The 18,035-nt window shown below is 47.4% G+C and overlaps 1 protein-coding gene across 11 annotated transcripts in view; it reads right to left on the bottom strand.

Moving 5' to 3' along the window:
• Window positions 1-18,035, bottom strand: part of TppII (Tripeptidyl-peptidase II) — a 160,202-nt gene that overhangs the window by 90,837 nt on the left and 51,330 nt on the right. For all 11 annotated transcript variants that reach the window (XM_084595703.1, XM_084595704.1, XM_084595705.1 and 8 more), the window contains exons 8-12: window positions 14,015-14,243; window positions 11,160-11,290; window positions 10,071-10,170; window positions 8,424-8,557; window positions 7,478-7,602 (exon numbers count right to left, since the gene is read on the bottom strand). In XM_084595703.1, the coding sequence (XP_084451829.1) occupies window positions 7,478-7,602; window positions 8,424-8,557; window positions 10,071-10,170; window positions 11,160-11,290; window positions 14,015-14,243 (719 nt within the window). The remainder of the gene's footprint in view (window positions 1-7,477; window positions 7,603-8,423; window positions 8,558-10,070; window positions 10,171-11,159; window positions 11,291-14,014; window positions 14,244-18,035) is intronic.

The raw sequence follows: 18,035 nt of genomic DNA, 5'->3' as shown, positions 1-18,035 counted from the left end.
ACCCACAAACAGAGCTGGGAGATCTGCTTCTCGAGGTTGAGGCTGCAAAGGGCGACTCTCACTTGACTGGGCTAGCCTACCTGGAAACCACAAGAGGGGTAAATCCCATCGTAGAAAAGATGACCCCCCACTTGTATAAGCAAGACCATCAAGTAGCCTTTCCCCCTTCTCGCTCTTTGCCAGCTTTGTCAAGGACCAGGAGAAAATTAGAAATGACCCCAGCTTCAAACTGATCCCAGCACCCCTTCAAGTCTCCCAAGAGCACTGAAATCAGCAACAAATGGACGCATAAGGAGAACACTCATCTCAGTTCAACTGACTGACGTGGAGGCTGCCACCTGGCATCCACCTCCAAAGACGGCAAAGAAGCTGCACGATACAACCAGGCATTGTCCTCTGCACAGAAAACCTCATCCTCGGTGGAAGTGTCATGCCTTCAAAGAAAAGCTGTTGGATGAACGGTACTGATAGAATATGGGATCTGCCTCAGGTGCCGCGTTTCTACACACCATTTTGCAAGAGACTGCAAAACAGTTCTCAAGTGTGCCGATTGTGGTAGCAATAGGCATGCCATAGCACTTCATGCAGGAAATGTCAGCCACAGGCCTCCTGTCCTTGAGCACAGTGCTGAAGACACCAGAACAAACCAGGATTCCTTACTTGAAGTGTCGTTCAAGAGCACAGAAGTTTGCAGTCCTGTTCAAAGCTCTGTTCAAAGATCTTTTTGGTTAAAGTCATTCATACGAGTCTGCCTCACAAGACTGCAAAAATGTGTGCCATCCTTGATGAATAGAGCCACAGGTCCCTTGCGAAAACAGAGTTCTTCGACATTTTCGAACTCAATGGAGACTGCTCTTCCTACCCTCTAAAAGACATGTGCTGGGACTACGGAGACAGTTGGAAGAAGGGCATCTGGATTTCTCGTTGAAGATATTCATGGCTCCGTGAAGCTGCCCTTACCAACACTCATTGAGTGCAATGAAAATCCTAATAACAGCAACGAGGTTCCAAAACCGGAAGTGGCACTGCATCACCCACATTTCAGAGCTGTAGCTGGATCCATTCCTTGTATGGACTCGGAGCTCAAATTTCTTCTCCTCGCGAGAGACATCATCAGAGCCCACAAGATTCGACACTAGCCCAATGCGTTATCATAGAGTGTGTGTGCTTAAGTCGAAACTGCACATCAGATTTTGTCTTTTGAGCCATGCCAGAATCACTTCCTGGTCAAGGGAAGCTCGCCAGCACTTAGGAGTTGATGCATAGCTTCAAACCTGCTTAGGATGCTGCTAGGAGAGACAGCTATGAGGATTGGGTTGTAGAACCCCTGTTCCAGACTATGAAGAACAACAACAGACCTTCCCTTTTCATGGAGAACAGGAAGTATATCATGGACGGCAAGTTCTCACATGACGAATTAAGTTGTTGAACAGCATGTCTTCCCTTTCACTCTTCAAAATTACGGCTTCCAGATAACAAAAGCCTGGCCCAATCACGCCTCGCTTCTCTCCAATGCACTTTGAAGAAGAAACCAGAACTGAAAGAACAATTTAGAGACTTCATGGGCAAGATGTTCAAGAACGGCCATGCTGAGAAAGCTCCACCGCTTCGGGGAGGAGAAGAGCGTTGGTGCCTTCTCACTTTTGGTGTTTGCCATCCACGAAAGCAAGGGGAAGCACGAGTAGTCTTTGATTCCAATGCACACTTTGAGGACATGTTACTAAACTGTGTGCTGCTGACTGGAGCAGACCTGATGATTAGACTGCTTGGAGTGCTCATCCGATTTTGGAAGAAACCCACAACCACAACTGTGGACGTTCAGCGTATTGCTCTACTGCTTCCTGGTGCGAGACAACCATCGGAATTACCCGAGATTTCTGTGGTTCCACAAGAACGATATCCATAATGACGCAGTACAGTATCGAATGAAAGTACATGCATTTGGAAATAGCCCTTCACCACCAGTTGCAACCTATGGGCTTCAGAGAACAGCACAAGGAGGAAGAGTTTGGCAGCGACATCAGGCTGTTCATTGAGAGGGATTTCTATGTCGACTATGGTTTGAAGTTTCTCTCTACAGACAAAGAAGCTATTGACCTAATGAGTCTCATACAAGGCCCCACAAAATAGCCTCTAGCTGCCCGACAGTATTGGAAACATTTGCAGAGGATGACTGCACCAAGGATTTGAAGCATCTTGACCTGTGTAATGGCACACCGCCAATCCAACGCAGCCTGGGAATTTCTTGGGACCCGAAAAAGGATGTCTTCACCTTCATGATTCCAATTTTAGAGAAACCATTCACTCAGCACAGAGTCTTGTCAGTGTTCAATAGCTTGTATGACCCACTTCCATTTGTTGTTCTAATCACCGTACAAGAGAAGTCCTTCCATCTAGAGCTAGTCACCCAGACAACATGCGACTGGGACTGTCCACTTCCTGATGACAAGAGAGCCACATGGACGACGTGGAAACTCCTTAAAAGTACTCAAGCAGTCGGAAATACCTCACATATATGCCCCTACCTCACTCTCCACTGCACAGTGCAAGGAACTGCACATCTTCTCAGATGCATCAACCAAGGCTGTCGTTGCAGTGGCTTACCTCATATCCAGACGGTGCATGCCACGTCGGGTTTGTCATCAGAAAGGCTAAGCTAGAGCCGCACCTGGAACACATCATCTCAAGGCTGAGCAGTACAGTGCTGGCAGTGGAGCTAGCATCAATCATGACATGGACACAGAACCTGATGCTGTAAATTTCTATACCGACAGCAAGGTGGAGCTAGGTTACACAACAAGACACGAAGGTTTTATGTGCATGTTACTATCAGGGTGGAACATGGCCAAAACAATGGCACTACGTTCCTTCTGACAAACCCTGCGGATCTCAGAACCCCGTTCTGCCTGCAGCCCAAATATCAGGATCAACCTGGCTGACAGGCCCAAAGAATACTGTCCCCAGGTACTGAAGAGTAACTTAGACTTGGTCGGTGCTGATTCTGACATGGAGGTGCGTACCCAGAGAAATCGTCTCACGACTCGCTTGAATGCGAAGGAACTTGGCAGTAACCGGTTCAAGCACTTTCCAAGCTGGATTAGGTCGATTTGTTAAACTGTAGTTCTCATACGTCTGGTGAGCAGATTTCGGACCACTTCTCAAAATGTGTTGGCCTGTCCAGATACAGCTCATCTCACTAACTACCACATTCTGCAGAACACCTAGCTCAAGCAAAAGCAATTATTCTGTCTGTATAAGACGAAGTCCATTCAGGAGAGTTGAAAAGCTTGCAACGAGGAGAACAACTTCAGAGTTCAAGCCCTCTGTGGAAACTGCATTCATGGGTCGAAGGCCTTTTGAGAATTGGTGGCAGTCTCAACAGAGCCAACCACTTCGACCAGCAGGCAAAACCCATCATCATACCGAGACAACACCACATCACAACACTGATTATGCGGCATTACCACGACCCCCCCCCCCCCCCCTACATCAAGGACGCCACTTCACTAAGGGAGCAATCAGAACAGCTGGCTTCTGCATTGTTGGAGCTAAGCAAAGCATCGCTTCATACATATAGAATTGTGTCACATGTTGCAAGCTCCTAGAGAGACATCTACAGCAGATGGCAGACCTGCCGCCGGAAAGACAAAGCACCAAACCATCTTTCACTTCTCTTGGGCAAACGTGGGCCGTGGTCTTCACTTGCATGAGCCTTCATGCTGTTCACATCGAAGTAATCAAAATCATGGATACCTCAAGTTTTATAAATGCTCTCTGGAGGTCCTTCGCCATAAAAGGCCCGGCCAAGCAACTGAAGTCTGATTGCGGGACTAATTTCGTAGCAGCATGAGCCTGGGATCCTTCCTGTTGGACCATCATGGCTGTCACACATGGGAGCAGCGTGGGAGAAGATGATTGGAATCTCACATAGAATTTTGGACTCCATGCTCGAATGCTCCTTGTTGTCTTACCCACGAGGTCTTGGTCACCTTCTTGGTAGAAGATACAGGAATAATAAATGCAAGACCCCTCGTTCCTGTTTCGGCATATCCTTAGTGCTTGGAAGTACTCTCTCCTGCATTGCTTCTGACCCAGAAAGTAGGCGGCAGCACAGTGCTACCAGTCTTCAATGAAAAGGATATATACCAATGACGGTAGCGGCAGGTTCAGTGGCTGGCAGACTCCTTTAGGTGCCGCGGGTGACATGAGTTCCCTGCTATGCTACAGAGTCATCGCAAGTGGCAGTACCCAACTCTTGATCTGAAGGCAGGTGACATCATGCTCCTGAGGGAAAGCCAGGTTCATCGCAGAGAGTGGCCCATGAAATTCACTGTGCACGCAATTGCAAAAGTCAAGATCAAGATAGCAACCAGAGAATGATGAAGAAACAGACCTGCTTCTTCCGCGAGAGGACTGAAAATATCGCATAGTGGTATACAGTCGAACCCGGATATATCGAACTCGAAGGAGATCGCGAAATAGTTCGATATATCGATAATTCGATACAGTTAAACCTTTATGTAACGAACCTCCATGTAGCGAATTCCTCGATATTACGAAGTTTTTCAATTCCCCAACGCTGCCCCCATTGAAGTGCATGTATTTGAAAACTCCATGTAAAGAACATGTCCCGGCTGTTGACCTTGATATAACGAATTCGAGGCACCGACTGTCTCCTAGCTAGTGCCGGGTTACTGAAAATTTTTCAGAACCCCGCAAGTTTTAGGACGATAAAACACAATCTGAAGAGAGGAACGCCTACTATAGCAACGAGCGACTGCAGTTGATACAACGCGCCGTGTTTTAGCGCCGACGCTGCATCTCCTTGGCAGACGCAGTAGCCTCCACTGCTTTCGCCGTTGGAACATGGCACTACAATAGTTCATACTTAAAAGCGGCAAAAAACTAACAGAAAAAAGGCACGGGGCGAGCAGCGCACGTCCATCGCTGCCACGCGGTTGCACGAAGGCTCCCGCGCATCAGGCTTCCGCGCGGGTCAACAGCGGAGCGCGCTTGCGATGTGAGGCAGAGTTGGTTTCCTGGGGCAACGGTGGTGGTCAAGAGCATGCGGCGGCGGCAGCGACAACAATGTGGCCATGCGCGCGCGCTCCCCCCAGACTGATTTCTCCTCCACCCCCTTTCCCCGCTCCCTTGAAGACTCGTCGCGCACACCGCGAAGGAGGTGAAGGCTGCCGCTGCAGTCGCTAGCAATCGCGCTGCGCTATCCATGCGATCGAGAAGCATTTCACTGCTTCTACGACTTCAAAAAATTCTGATTTACTGTAAAGACTTTCAAGGTGGTTTCCCTTACATCAATTCTTAATCTGGTTTTCATTCTTCATTGTCATTTTGCGTCTTCACGCAAAACCTGCATGTAACATAAATCCGGATGTAACGAAAAATTACGGACATTTTACAATTTTGTTATAACCAGGTTTAACTGTATACAAAAATTGGCTTGAGACGCCACTTACGATCGTGAAAAATGATACTGTACTTGTCGCGTAATCAACCCACTCGCATAATGAATCCACCCCTTACTTTTGCCCTCCGAGAATCTGAATTAAAAAAAAAGCGTTCGGTGGAGCGTCCCTCCGTTTCGACCGTCGCATCCACAGCTAATTTACTGGCAGCGCGCCAAGATGCTATGCAACAATAACGTCACGGCGTGTTTATTTTTTTACTATACTTTTGATATATCCTGCGGTGGCAGGGAGCGAACTTGGCAGAGTGCTTGTGATGGCTTGATTGCATAAGCCTGGTTCTTTTATCACGCTACGCTTGGGGTGGGCGTAGTCCACTGCCACAAAATCATTGCAAAGCGTAATGCCGTTTGAAGCGAACAATGCTATAAGTCGGTGTCATGATCGCAGCTGACCGCATGCTTTCGTCGATTCGTAGATGTAAGAATGGACAACTCTCGCAAAAAAAAAAAAGCTTCTTAACGTCCGCAGCCGCCATAGCTTACGCTGCGCCACTCGTTCAGCATGACAAGTAAAGACAACTCTCGCAAAAGAAAAAAAAATGCTGTTTCTTAACGTCCGCAGCAGCCGTAGCATATGCGACGCCGCATGTTCAGCACGACGGCAAGGATAAACGCTCCCACAAATAAAAAAATTTAAAAAGAACGAAAAAAAAAAAAGAACTGCCGCTTCGCAGCCGCCGTAGCTTACGCACGTTTAGCAAGACAACACGAAAGCGTCTGCCACGGGCTATGCACGGGGCAAGCTGGCTTGTCCGCACATGCGTAGTGCGTGCTGCTGCGAACGAAGACCGGGAAAGAGAGAGGACGGGGAGAGACCAAGCTCGGCAAAAGAGTGGGCACACCCTTGTGCTTCGCTCTATCGAGTTTTTTCCCTCTCCCGAACATCCCAAACACCACAGCTGCATTGGTTCCCTCTCATTCCTTCACGCACATGGCTTGCAAACGTCACGTGTTGGCACGCGGCAGCGATCACCGCAGATGCGCGCGCCTTTGGGGAAAGGGCGCGGCGCTGCCCCAGACCAGCGGCGCCGAACTGTGCCCTCTCATTCCTTCCGCGCGTGGCTTGAAAACGTCACGCAGCAAACGGTCGAGGGTGATGCGATCGTCTTTGGGGAAGGCGCATCATCCAATGCTTGGTGCGGAGTTCGATATATCAAACGACCGGTGAAATTGAGTTCGATATACGAAGCAGCTTTCCTATACTTTTACATGGGATTTCCAAGGGGATATTCCGTGAGTTCAGTACAACCAAATATCCGCGTTCAACTGTATAACCAAACACGGAGCATGCTACTACGAAGTCAGTTTGAATTTCCCGCCTTCGCACCTTGTTCACTTTGAAACATGAGACTCCTCCTCCCCATGCACTTTTTCCTCCTTCTCCCCACATGCCTTCTCTTGACCACTTGCTTTCTAACATCTCCCTCCTACCAGAGTTTCACTTTATTAGAGTACTTTTGTTTTTTCAGACTGCGTTGCCTGAATGCGGCAGCATAGCATTTTTACGAGTTGTAAAATGATGGGATAAAGTTTTATTTTCCTTAAGTTCGTAACCTTTCATCTATCTGAGGAGTGGCTGCAGAATCAGAATACTTTTGAAATACTTTCATTTCATACATGCTGAACCTCACAACAAATGCAACAGGTCAGAAGGTGCACAAGAGTTCAAAAATGGTTGATGTGTAATCCTGGCAAACCGAGTTGAAAGGAGCGAAAGCCTAGTAGTCTTGCTTTAGTTCAACTAACCTTAGGTTTAGACACGGGCAGACATGATTTTGCAGCGATTAAATTGCCGGGACCATGGAGTCGAAGCGGCCGTCAACGACTAGAGGGAACACGCAATGCTGTATCTGCCATCAAAGGTCAAGTGGCGACACCATGGTTAAGCTATATAGCCACACTGTGACCTCTGGGTTGTTCAAGGTCAAGCAGCCGGACAGGTTGACCTCGGCTGATACATGGCATAGTGAAGCTTGCACTTCAAACTCCAACCTGGAGGAGGCCGTGGCCCATGGCAAAGGTGTCCCGGGTGGGCTGGGCAGTGTTCTCCAGAGCTCGGCGCACACTGTACGGCGAGTAAGGCAGTCCCCTAGACACCAGTCCCGACACGAGCAGGGCTGCACAACACATGGAAAAACATGTGTGGCAAACAACCAAAACATCTGCCTAATATGCAAACGTGTTGCGGAGCAGGGGAAAAAAGAGAAAAGGCCCAAGCAAGTCATCCCAGCAAAGCCCAGTGATGCTACTGGCAAACAGCAAATTGAAGCAATTTTTGGACCACAAAAATTTCTCCCTTGGAGCACTCGAATTCTGGTTTAGGAGCAGTCTTGAGCAATAAAGCATTGATTTCAAAGCAATCTAAACCTCTTAGGTTGACAAACACCGGAAACTGGCCTTTAAAAACAACTTTAGTAATGAAGCCACATTGAAGACATTTTCAAAAAACATGCGTTCTTACCTCTTAGGTTGACAAACCCTGGAAACTGGTCTTAAAATACCATTTTAGCAACGAAGCCACATTGAAGAAATTGACAAAAAACATGCAGTCTTGTACACTGGTTCCAAAAACGTCATTTATTTTATGCAAAATAAGCTGTCCTGAGCACAGGTGATAATTATGCAAGTTTTTGTCAAGCATTTTCAAGAAACTTTGCTCACACAACTTGCTATAAAATGCAAGGGACTGGTTTCTCCTGAAATTAAGGAATGCAATAAGAGTAAAATAGTATGGAAGAAGAGAGCCGAGTCAAGCTGGTCGGTTCATGTTGGAAGGAAAGTTGAAAACAGTGCTTACAAACAGGACAGAATAGAAGGCAGAAGCACATGCGTGCAAAATATTGTCCTGTTTATCATAGGAGTTAATTTATAGATTTGCCATTTTAGAAACAGGAGGAGACATTTCCCTCCCAGCAAGTACTTGAGAAAAAGAACTCACCTACGGCTCCTGCGGCATGTGGGGAGCTCATGGAGGTGCCATTGAGCAGCTGGCTGCCCTTGAGGGTCCAGCAGGCCACCGAGGTGATGGCGCCACCTGGGGCGCACACACTCACGCCTAGGTCACCATCTGGGCTGGCCCACCACAGCACAAAGCAAAATCAGTGCTCATCACCACTTCTCAAACGAGGGCATTACATTTTTTGTGGCAATTGAAGGCTCCTTGCCCAGACAAACGAAAACCTGGCACTAAGAAACACAGCAGAAGCATTCAATTTAATTTTTGTCTATATGGCAGCATCACTTTCCCATGACTGCACGGCTTCTGTAAACCCCAACATAGGGAACCCAAAACTTGATATGTACAATGACACAATGCATGCCTTATTCAATAGGGGGCATGCAATGGCACCAGAGAGCACTGCACTAAAAACAACTGTTGGGAACGCTAAGGTAGCTCTAGAAATACTATAGACAAAATAATACAGTACAGGTGATAGCTAACCCAGATGACAGCAACCATTTTAGCCAATGGCAGCATCACTACAAGCATAGTAGTGGCATCAGTTGTGTAGTTCCTTTCTCAAAAACGCTTTAAAAGGTGATCAAACCAAGGTAAAATAAAAGCCACTAGAAATTTTGCAGCCTTATGTTAATATGTACAAAAATTTACCATTTGCATAACACTCGGGTACACTCATGAAATGCAGAACTATGTACCAGCTGTCTGGAAATGGTTGCCATGAGGACAACACAGCGTGGCACTGCCATACACTCAGGCATTAATACTGGAAAACAGCGCAATAAAGGCGGGACAAGGACAAAACAAGTGCTGGTATGCCAGTATGGATGCATACCAACTTGCCCAGATTGCAGCTTTACTCAGGCGTTACTTTCTTCGAGAATTTAAAAACACTACATACTTCTGCCCAAACTGTAAGGTCTGTCTTTGTCAGTGCCATCATGGGGCATATACCAGAATATGCAAATATTCTTATACTTTTATGTCTCCAACAATTGACTGTGCTTTTAAAGGGGCAACAACCTGAGGAACGAACATTCTTTTTGTGAAAGTACCAGGAAGTGAACACTGCGCAAGCAGAATGGGGATAAGAGAGCAAAGAAATGCAAGGGACACTTGGGGCACAGTGGTGTCTTATTCATTTCTTTGCTCTGCTATGCTCACCCTATTTGTGCTGTGTTAACATTCCTGGACCCCATCTTAACTAACCCGTGGCATCAAACAGCGCAAAAGACACGTAGACAGAAGAAAGATGACAAAGAACGAGACACAGCGCTGATCCTGTGTCGTTATGTGCTTTTTGTTGCAGTCTGATATGATGGATCATTACCAGCTCACCGAACTCTCTCTACTCCTACTCCGCAAAGCTGCTCTATTGAAGCATGCAAGCATATTGTGGTAGCACCAATTCTCAAAACCTGGATGTACCGAACATCCATGTAGCGAAAACGTCCCACCATTTTTCAATTCAACAACTCTGCCTTCATTGTGTTACAGACCCCCATGTAATGAAGGTGTTCCAGCAATTGACCTTGACATGTATCAACTGGCGCTAGCCCCTTCTGGGATCCCCTCAAATAGCTGGACATAGGGATATTTCAGTCAGAGGTAGTAGTGCAGACTTACGAGGGCCCTCGAGAGGTCCAGGTGTAGCCCAGGCCAGGCATCTTCTCCCGCAGAGAATATTCTGCCAGCATCATGTCCGGAGAAACGTACGCACCCACCGCTGCCAGGGAAGACATACACACTCAGTGTATTGACACAAGGACATAGCACCATCCTAACAATGCAATACATTCAATCACTGCTCAATCCTCAATTCATCTGTAGCTCTGACATGCTAGATACGCACAGCATTCTTAGAAAGACCCTACCTGTTTTTCAGTAACACCTCGAAACTTTTTATCATAGCACTCCTATAGACAGCTTTTTTATAACAAATATAACATGTTTATTAGCCTACACATCACGACTGTGCATTTTTTCACGTCATAGCCCAGGTTACAGCCCACTTCGCTGTGCACTAGTGGATGATCGGGATTACTTTGCATATTCAGAATAGACTGAAGGACAACACGTGACCGAACAGCACATTTTATTGGCGAGCAAAAGCTATAAATATACTTAATATTTTAATATATTTAATTCCGTTTTGCAAGCTTCCATTTTCCTGTCAACTCATAGCAGCAACAACCATGTGTGTCTCAACTGCAATATACCGGCAAGAACAAGCCAATTTCTGGTGACCCAAGTACTGAGATTTCAGTGCTATTCCATGCAGCTGTCGGGAGACTTTTATGCCAAGGCTCTCTTGCATGCCTAAGCGTCAATTAAATCAAACCAGCATTTATCGAACCTTCTAGGCTTTTGATATGCTGAGGGTGCCCATGCTAGATGGAACGACCACAGGAAACCGCCGTGCTGCATGACGACTTAAGCAGCCAAACACTAGGTTTTCCATAGCTGCGTCTATTCATGCCGCCAAGCTTGTACTGCAGTAAGAACACAGCAAGGCAGAAAGAAGCAACGAGGCGGGTGCAGCAAGTACAGGCTTTTGCTAGGTCAAGTGCACATCAGGACCCCTCTTGCACTTGCCTTCAAGCGGTGAGTAGCAACAATGAACCGAGCAATGCAGAATGGCCCTATTCTCTGAACCTGGCTGCCGTGTAGCAAATAGCGAATGCGGCATGCATGGCCACCGAGAGTGTCACTCACGGATCACAGAGGAGGTAGGCATGGTGCTCGGGGCATTGACTGTGGACAGTGCTGGCCCGTGGTTGCCAGCACTGTTCAGCATTATCACTCCGTGTCGGTCAATCACCTCGTGAATCAGGTCCAGTAGCCGCCTGCACAACATGCAGCAATACGAACTGACACAGCGCTCCTTTCAAGGTGCATATTCTACCCATCACTAGAAGCACCCCATATCGTCAGTTTCCTCTTGCAATGGCACATTGATAAATCTAGCCGAGATGCAAGAACATATCTCTTAACACCCTATATCATGCAATTTACACGACTTAGATTCATCGTGTGAGATGCATCATGGGCGTTATCTATTCCACCGCAGAACAGGGGTATAACATTGGCCTTCACTCATGGCATACTTCCCAAATCTATTGCATATACTAAACAGTGCCTTGTGTAGGTCATGGTTCGGCCCAATCTGCTTTTGTGGAAAAATAAGCCTTAAAGCCTTCCACCCATCCATAAGTTTCCAAAAAGACGTAGGTGGCAAAACTCAGCACTCTTTCTAAAAGGATAATCGTGAGTGCAACATTAGAATATCTTTTTTTTTTTTTTTCAAAACATTTAGCACAATTTTTATACAGTCAGTGGTGCTGGGCACATTTTAAATGCCAAGCTAGACAGGATGGCAGAGCCTTTTCTGTCTTGAGAATAGAATAAAGTTTTCAAAGCAAGAAACAGTCCTACACCGTGACTAGGAAATGCAGTCTGGTGCAACCATCAGTTTCTTCTCTGGCATGGTGGAATGTTACAATAGATGATGACACAGCAGCTAAATTTTCTTTGCGGACTCGGTTTCGGAGGACAGGTAAATAAATAGCTGTGGCTAAATATGTTTTACTGAAAAGTGCCACTGCAATTCCGTGAGCGTGTTAGGCATGCGTGAATTCTGAGCATCTTCGAGCCTTTCCCATTGCTTTCTAGAGCAGGCAAAGAAAAAACTTGAAGCTCGTCTCCAGCAGCACGGCGAGTCCTATACATCGTATATCGAGGACGTTCTGGCCCTTTGTCGCCGTGTCGACGCTGCTATGCCTGAATCTGAGCGTGTTCGCCACTTAATTAAGGGCACCAACACTGCTGCTTTCAATGCCTTCGTGGTTAAAAATCCGTCGTCCGTGTCTGACATCACATCCACATGTCAATGTCTGGACCAGCTACAGTCGTGCCGCCTCATGCAAGACCCCAGTGATGGCGGCTCCCTCATAGATGGAAATTTGCGGTCCCTAATACACACCATGATCCGAGAGGAGCTCTACAGCCTTACCAACCCCTCTGCTGTATCTCCAACTCTTCCGCCCACAACGATGAATTTGCGCAGCATCATCAAGGATGAACTGACGAATTTCAACTGCACTGTGGCACCTGCCTCACCTCCGATTGCCTCCCAACCTCCCTCGCTGCCTCCCATCGCCTCCCAACATCCCTTGCCAACCTATGCCGAGATTACTTCACGTCAACCCATCCCGCCTTCCCCGACTTGTTCGGCACCCGTGTGCGGTCACGTCACTGCCATGGCACCATATCCTACAGTGCACCGTCCTGTTACAGCCTGGCGCCCCTCCCGCCCTGTGTGCTACTATTGTGGGATATGTGGCCACATTGCCCGTGTCTGTCGCCGCCGCCAGCAAGACGAGCAACGGGGTTATGCTCCCTTTGAACGTGCCCGCGTGCGCCAGCCTGATGGTTCTACACTGCCCTACTCAGACTTTTACAGGCGTTCTTCCTCTCCTCCGAATTCCACTGATGTTTCACGGCCCTCGCGTCCTTCCCAACGCCGATCCCCTTCGCCTTTTCGCTGCACGTCACCGCTTCGTCCTGCCTCGCAACCCTTCCAACCTATAACGGAAAACTAACCGAAGCAGTTTTTGGAGGGAAAGCTGCTTCGAGTTTGAAATCTACAATTCCTCCTTGGCGACCATCGAATAAAGATCGACGTCGTCGCTCCGAAGAGATCGTCCACGTCTCACGCATGAAGCCTTATGCCCGTCGTCCCTCATCCCTGTAATCAGCAACCAGGGTGGCCGCTCTCTTGTCGGGGGGATTTGTGTGAGCGCAGCATGTGAACTTTCACCTCTTTCATCTGTATAGATCCATTATCATCATCATCATTGCTGACTGCTGCTCGGAGCGTCGCGCACTGTGTGCCAGCTGGTTCTGGAAAAGAACAGACGTTTGTGCAAGTGCTGTCCCACAATATACACATGAAAGCCTTTCTTGGCTCATGAGTGGTATCATCAGATTGTGCAAGGGCCTGTAGTTGCTCAGGACTAAAGCAAATCTTTGACCTTGACCTGGAGGTGAAAGATTTGCTTTAGTCCTGAGCAACTACAGGCCCTTTAGTCCCGTGACAGACATGTCAAGGCAAGCCTTCCAAAGTAAGAGGCGACACTGTCCCTCTGTGGAGGATATGAGAGGGGGTGTGCTGGCAGCTCTTCAGTCAATCTCTTCCTGGATGGACGTGGTAGCTAGCAGATGCACAATGTGTGCTAAGCAAACTCCCATGCCTCCTAACACTAAACAGGCTTCTGCTGCAGAGAGCACGCATGTGAAACAATGGGAAGCAAGTGGAACTCAGCAGACTCCTGACTCATCTCAATGTGTGCTCAAATATACCCCAGTAAAACTAGCTCCAAAGACGTTCTAGGATTTTTCTTGATAGTGACACATAAGGTGGTGTACACAGAGCAGCCGAGCAAGGTATGATGCCACGCCCATTGGGGGATTCTTGAGAGAGATCTCTCCAGAGCCCCTGTTAAAACATAACTGCAGGAAAAGAGACGGGTCAGGAATGCAGTTTCTTGAGTGCTCCATATGCTACTCACCCGCCCACCCAGTGGGTGTGCTCGCCGTAGCTCATGTTGATGAGGTGGCATCCCTGGCGGAGCAGGCGCACTAGGGCACGCACCAGGGCGGTGCCGGTCTCCATGGAGCCCAGCCGCAGGTCCCCAATGGCCACGCTCACCAGCTGCACCCCGGGGGCCACTCCATTGCGCTCGGGGCACTCCGGAAAGCAGGCCGCGGCAATGCAGGCCACGTGGGTGCCGTGTGTCGCTGGACCAGTCACAAGGATTTCACTGCAGAGCTCTCAAGCAACGGGATACTCCTCCCCACTCCCCAGTGAGCTAGAAACACGGTGAACATGCATGAAATATGTCTGTGGGAAGCCCTTGGATCCCAAGTCAGACACGCCACCCCTCCAGGCCACACAGACATGTTCGTAGGGCAGAGCTTCATATATCTGCCAGGTGCTCCTGCTCACAGTGAGGTAGCTTATGACTGTATGATAGAGCTTTTGGATCATACCAGTTGCGAAACTCTGCTTCAAAAAGTGACGAGTTTCTGTATGCATTTTTTTGGAATTGTTGTGCCATCTGGAAGTGGTCAATAGAAGCTTTTTGCTATTGCCATCATTGTCTTTTGGAAATCATATTTTTCTTTTTTCTTTTCCATATTAATTAACTATATGGCTGTTATTTTAAGAATTTTTTCTACTGCAAGCATTCAACTAATTTTATTTTCTAGGTGTTTGTGCATTTATCAACAATCTGAAAGTTTGCAATATAGATGCAGTTTTCTTTAATGGCCGTGGGCACCGCCACTATTCGTGTACACCCGAATTTCGACCAATCAAACCGCCGTTTGTTTGATATAGTGGGCCCTATGGGAAGTTTCGCAACTGGTAGTATTGAAGAGCTCTGTATGATAGAGAGTATGTCTCATATTAGAAAGACACAAATTAAGAAACTCATGGTTAAATGAATAGCAAAGAGATTGTATTCGCTTGAAGAGCTGCAGGATACTTGCATATGGGAGCCATCGACGCTGTCGCATCATACCTTTAGAGGTGCAGCTAAAATGCCACCCCAATATTTGTATTTTGCTAATGAGTATTTCCTACCAGGTGCATGCAGTTCCACAATAAAATCTAAGCTATAGAGGTGTGTGAATATTGTGATTTTACAAATATTTGATAGAATAATACATTATTTGAAATTATTTATGTAGACCATAGTTTCAGTATTCAACAAGAGCTACGAGCGCCTGTAGAGCCCCTGCTTTTAGTGCCATGTCAAAGGTAACAGCCTCATCAGCAGAGGCCAACATGTGCCAAAGCACGCCACAAAAACAAAGCATAGCCCTGAAACAATCCCTAATCATCGAATATGGTGGTGGCTAGTTGAGATGTATCATACAGTGATCATGCCATGGCGGTGTTTGAGCTCGTAACTATGATTGGCACAACTACGGCTGCCAAAACGACAAGGAGGTACAGCAGAAGCTCGTTGAGTGCAGCTGCTATGGCTTCATCTTGACCAACAACCATACAAGTTTATGGGCCCCCGTCACTCCTCGGGAGGCTGCATTCAGGCAAGTCAGGCATAGCAAGAAGCTGCCAAAATAGGTCAACAATGCAGCAATCCCTCTTGCAAATCCTGCGTGTATTGCGTGCACAAACGGCAGGCATGGTGACAACAAGAGATACCTATCTCTGAGAAGTCTGACTGCATACTAGTTTCATTTTGGCTTTCCTGAGCTTACTAATAGTTTACAATGAATCACGGTGCGACCAGTTAGTATTAATAAGCCAGCCAAGCTAACCATACTGAGCATCATTTTGGATGATGATAGGCGTGTCGCTGGTGTTCTCTGCCCCTTTCTGCCCCTTCAGAAGCAAGCGCTTCACTACGTTACATATCAGCTGAGGTCAACTAGGCAGGCTACTTGACCCTCAAAAAGCGAGAGGTCACAGTGTGGCTGTATAGCTTAACCATGATACCATGTATAGTATACCCCCACTTAACCTTTCACGGCAGATACAGCATCTTGTGTTACCTCTTATACAGTACAACCTCGCTATAGTAAATTCTTATATAGTAAAAACTCTGATATAGTAAAGTGAACCTGAAGTCCCAGTTTACCTTCCATAGACGACTGAATACTTTCGCCCCTTTATAGTATACAGGGTGTCTAGCAAACCACTATATTCAAAATCCCCGACTTTTACAGGTTTTCCCTGACTATTTCAGGTCAAATTCCCTGACGAATGAAGAGGCTCAAAACTGTAGCTGCTGATGATAATGAGCATAGACGAATAATTCCCAACAAAAAGCTATTTATTAATCATATCCTGCAGTGCACAATAGTGAAGGGCGGTTACTAGTGTTAATGATGGGTAAAAACGTCGCACGTTTACTGAAAATTAAAAGCGCACTAATGTCAGCCTCAACAGAGCTTTTTGATACTCCCAGTTGCGAAATTTCCTGTAGACCCTTTACAGCGCGAGTGCATGGGCACTGCCATATTTGATCATGTGACCCTTCCGCCATCACCGGCCTTTGGGCCTTCTGGTTTGACGGCTTCCGCCGCGCTGGTACTCGGCTGCAGGGTGCGGCGTACCCGCTATTGCTGGGGACAACGAGCTTGCAGACAGCCAAAAAACTTCATGTGAATGCCCATAGTATGTGTAGGTGCTAAAAAATGTTTAATTTAACCATGTAGTTCAATTATGGCGTTGTCCTAACCATCTGCATTGGCTAGAACGTGTCGACAAACCCGTCAGTCGTCTGCTCGTTTTTTTTTTTTTTTTTTTTTTTTTTATCAATTCCCTCTCTAGCGCTTTGTGGAAAACATGCGTTTTCTGTCAAACTGAACAGATTTTAAACTGATTATCCCCTCAAACGGTATTTTTTTAATTTTATTGTGCAAAGAGCGAATGCAAGTTCAGATCGTGCTGGCTGAGACGCATTACGAATGTTCACCATTTAGCATTGTGCACAATATTTACTGCTCAATATTGTCACGTCTCGATAAAACGCCAAGGAGGGCCAAAAGCTAAGACGGTTTGATTAGTAGACTAGAAAGAGTCTTGCGCTCAAGCTTCCTCATTCTTCCAGGCTCGCGTTTGTGTTCCCAGTCGTCATCTTTTGTGTCGTCTTCTATGCGGCATTTGACCCCCCTCTTAGGAAGCATCATCCCGATGAGAACAAAAGGAAGTAGCAGGTTAAGGTTAGCCCGAGTGGTACGGCTTCATACGCACGACGTGGACGACGTCAGCTTGGTGCTGGCGTCGCATTGATGTCGACACCCCGTCTGGCATCACCTCATAAGTGACGTCGGTTAAACGTCGCTGAACAACGTAGGGTCCAAAGTATCGCCGCAATAGTTTTCCAGAGAGTCCACGGCGGCGAATAGGCATCCAGACCCACACTTTGTCACCAGGTTCGTACATTACATGTCGGTGTCTCTGATTGTGGCGTCGTGCATCATGCTCCTGCTGATTTTGATTCGCACACGCGCTAGTTGGCGAGCTTCCTCTGCACGCTGAACGAATTCCTCGGCGTCCTGATCGAGATCATCAGTGTCGGCATTCGGGAGCAACATTGCATCCAGCATAGTTGTTACTGGTCGCCCGTGAAGGAGGCTGAATGGTGTCATGCGAGTGGTGTTCTGGCGTGCCGTATTGTAGGCGAACGTGACGTAGGGAAGTATTTCGTCCCAATTCTTGTGGTTCCCGTCGACGTACATGCAAAGCACGTCTGCGAGGGTCTTATTGAAGCGTTCCGTCAACCCATTGGTTTGAGGGTGATAGGCTGTAGTTTTACGGTGACTGGTACCACTGAGGCGAAGAACGGTCTCCAAAAGTTTGGCCGTAAATGCAGTTCCTCGGTCAGTTATAATAAGTGCCGGAGCGCCATGCCTCAGGACAATGTTCTCAACGAAGAACCTAGCTGCTTCGGCGGCGGTACCCCTTGGCAGAGTCTTGGTCTCCGCGTAACGGGTCAGATAATCGGTGGCGACAATTATTTATTTATTCCCGGCTTTAGACGTCTGAAATGGCCCCAG

This window comes from Amblyomma maculatum, chromosome 2 (assembly GCF_055883805.1).
Source record: "Amblyomma maculatum isolate TAMU_Amacu chromosome 2, ASM5588380v1, whole genome shotgun sequence".
In the NCBI taxonomy this organism is placed as follows: domain Eukaryota; kingdom Metazoa; phylum Arthropoda; class Arachnida; order Ixodida; family Ixodidae; genus Amblyomma; species Amblyomma maculatum.
The sequence above is the reverse complement of the archived record's forward strand: the minus strand, read 5'-3'. Positions and strand labels throughout refer to the sequence as shown.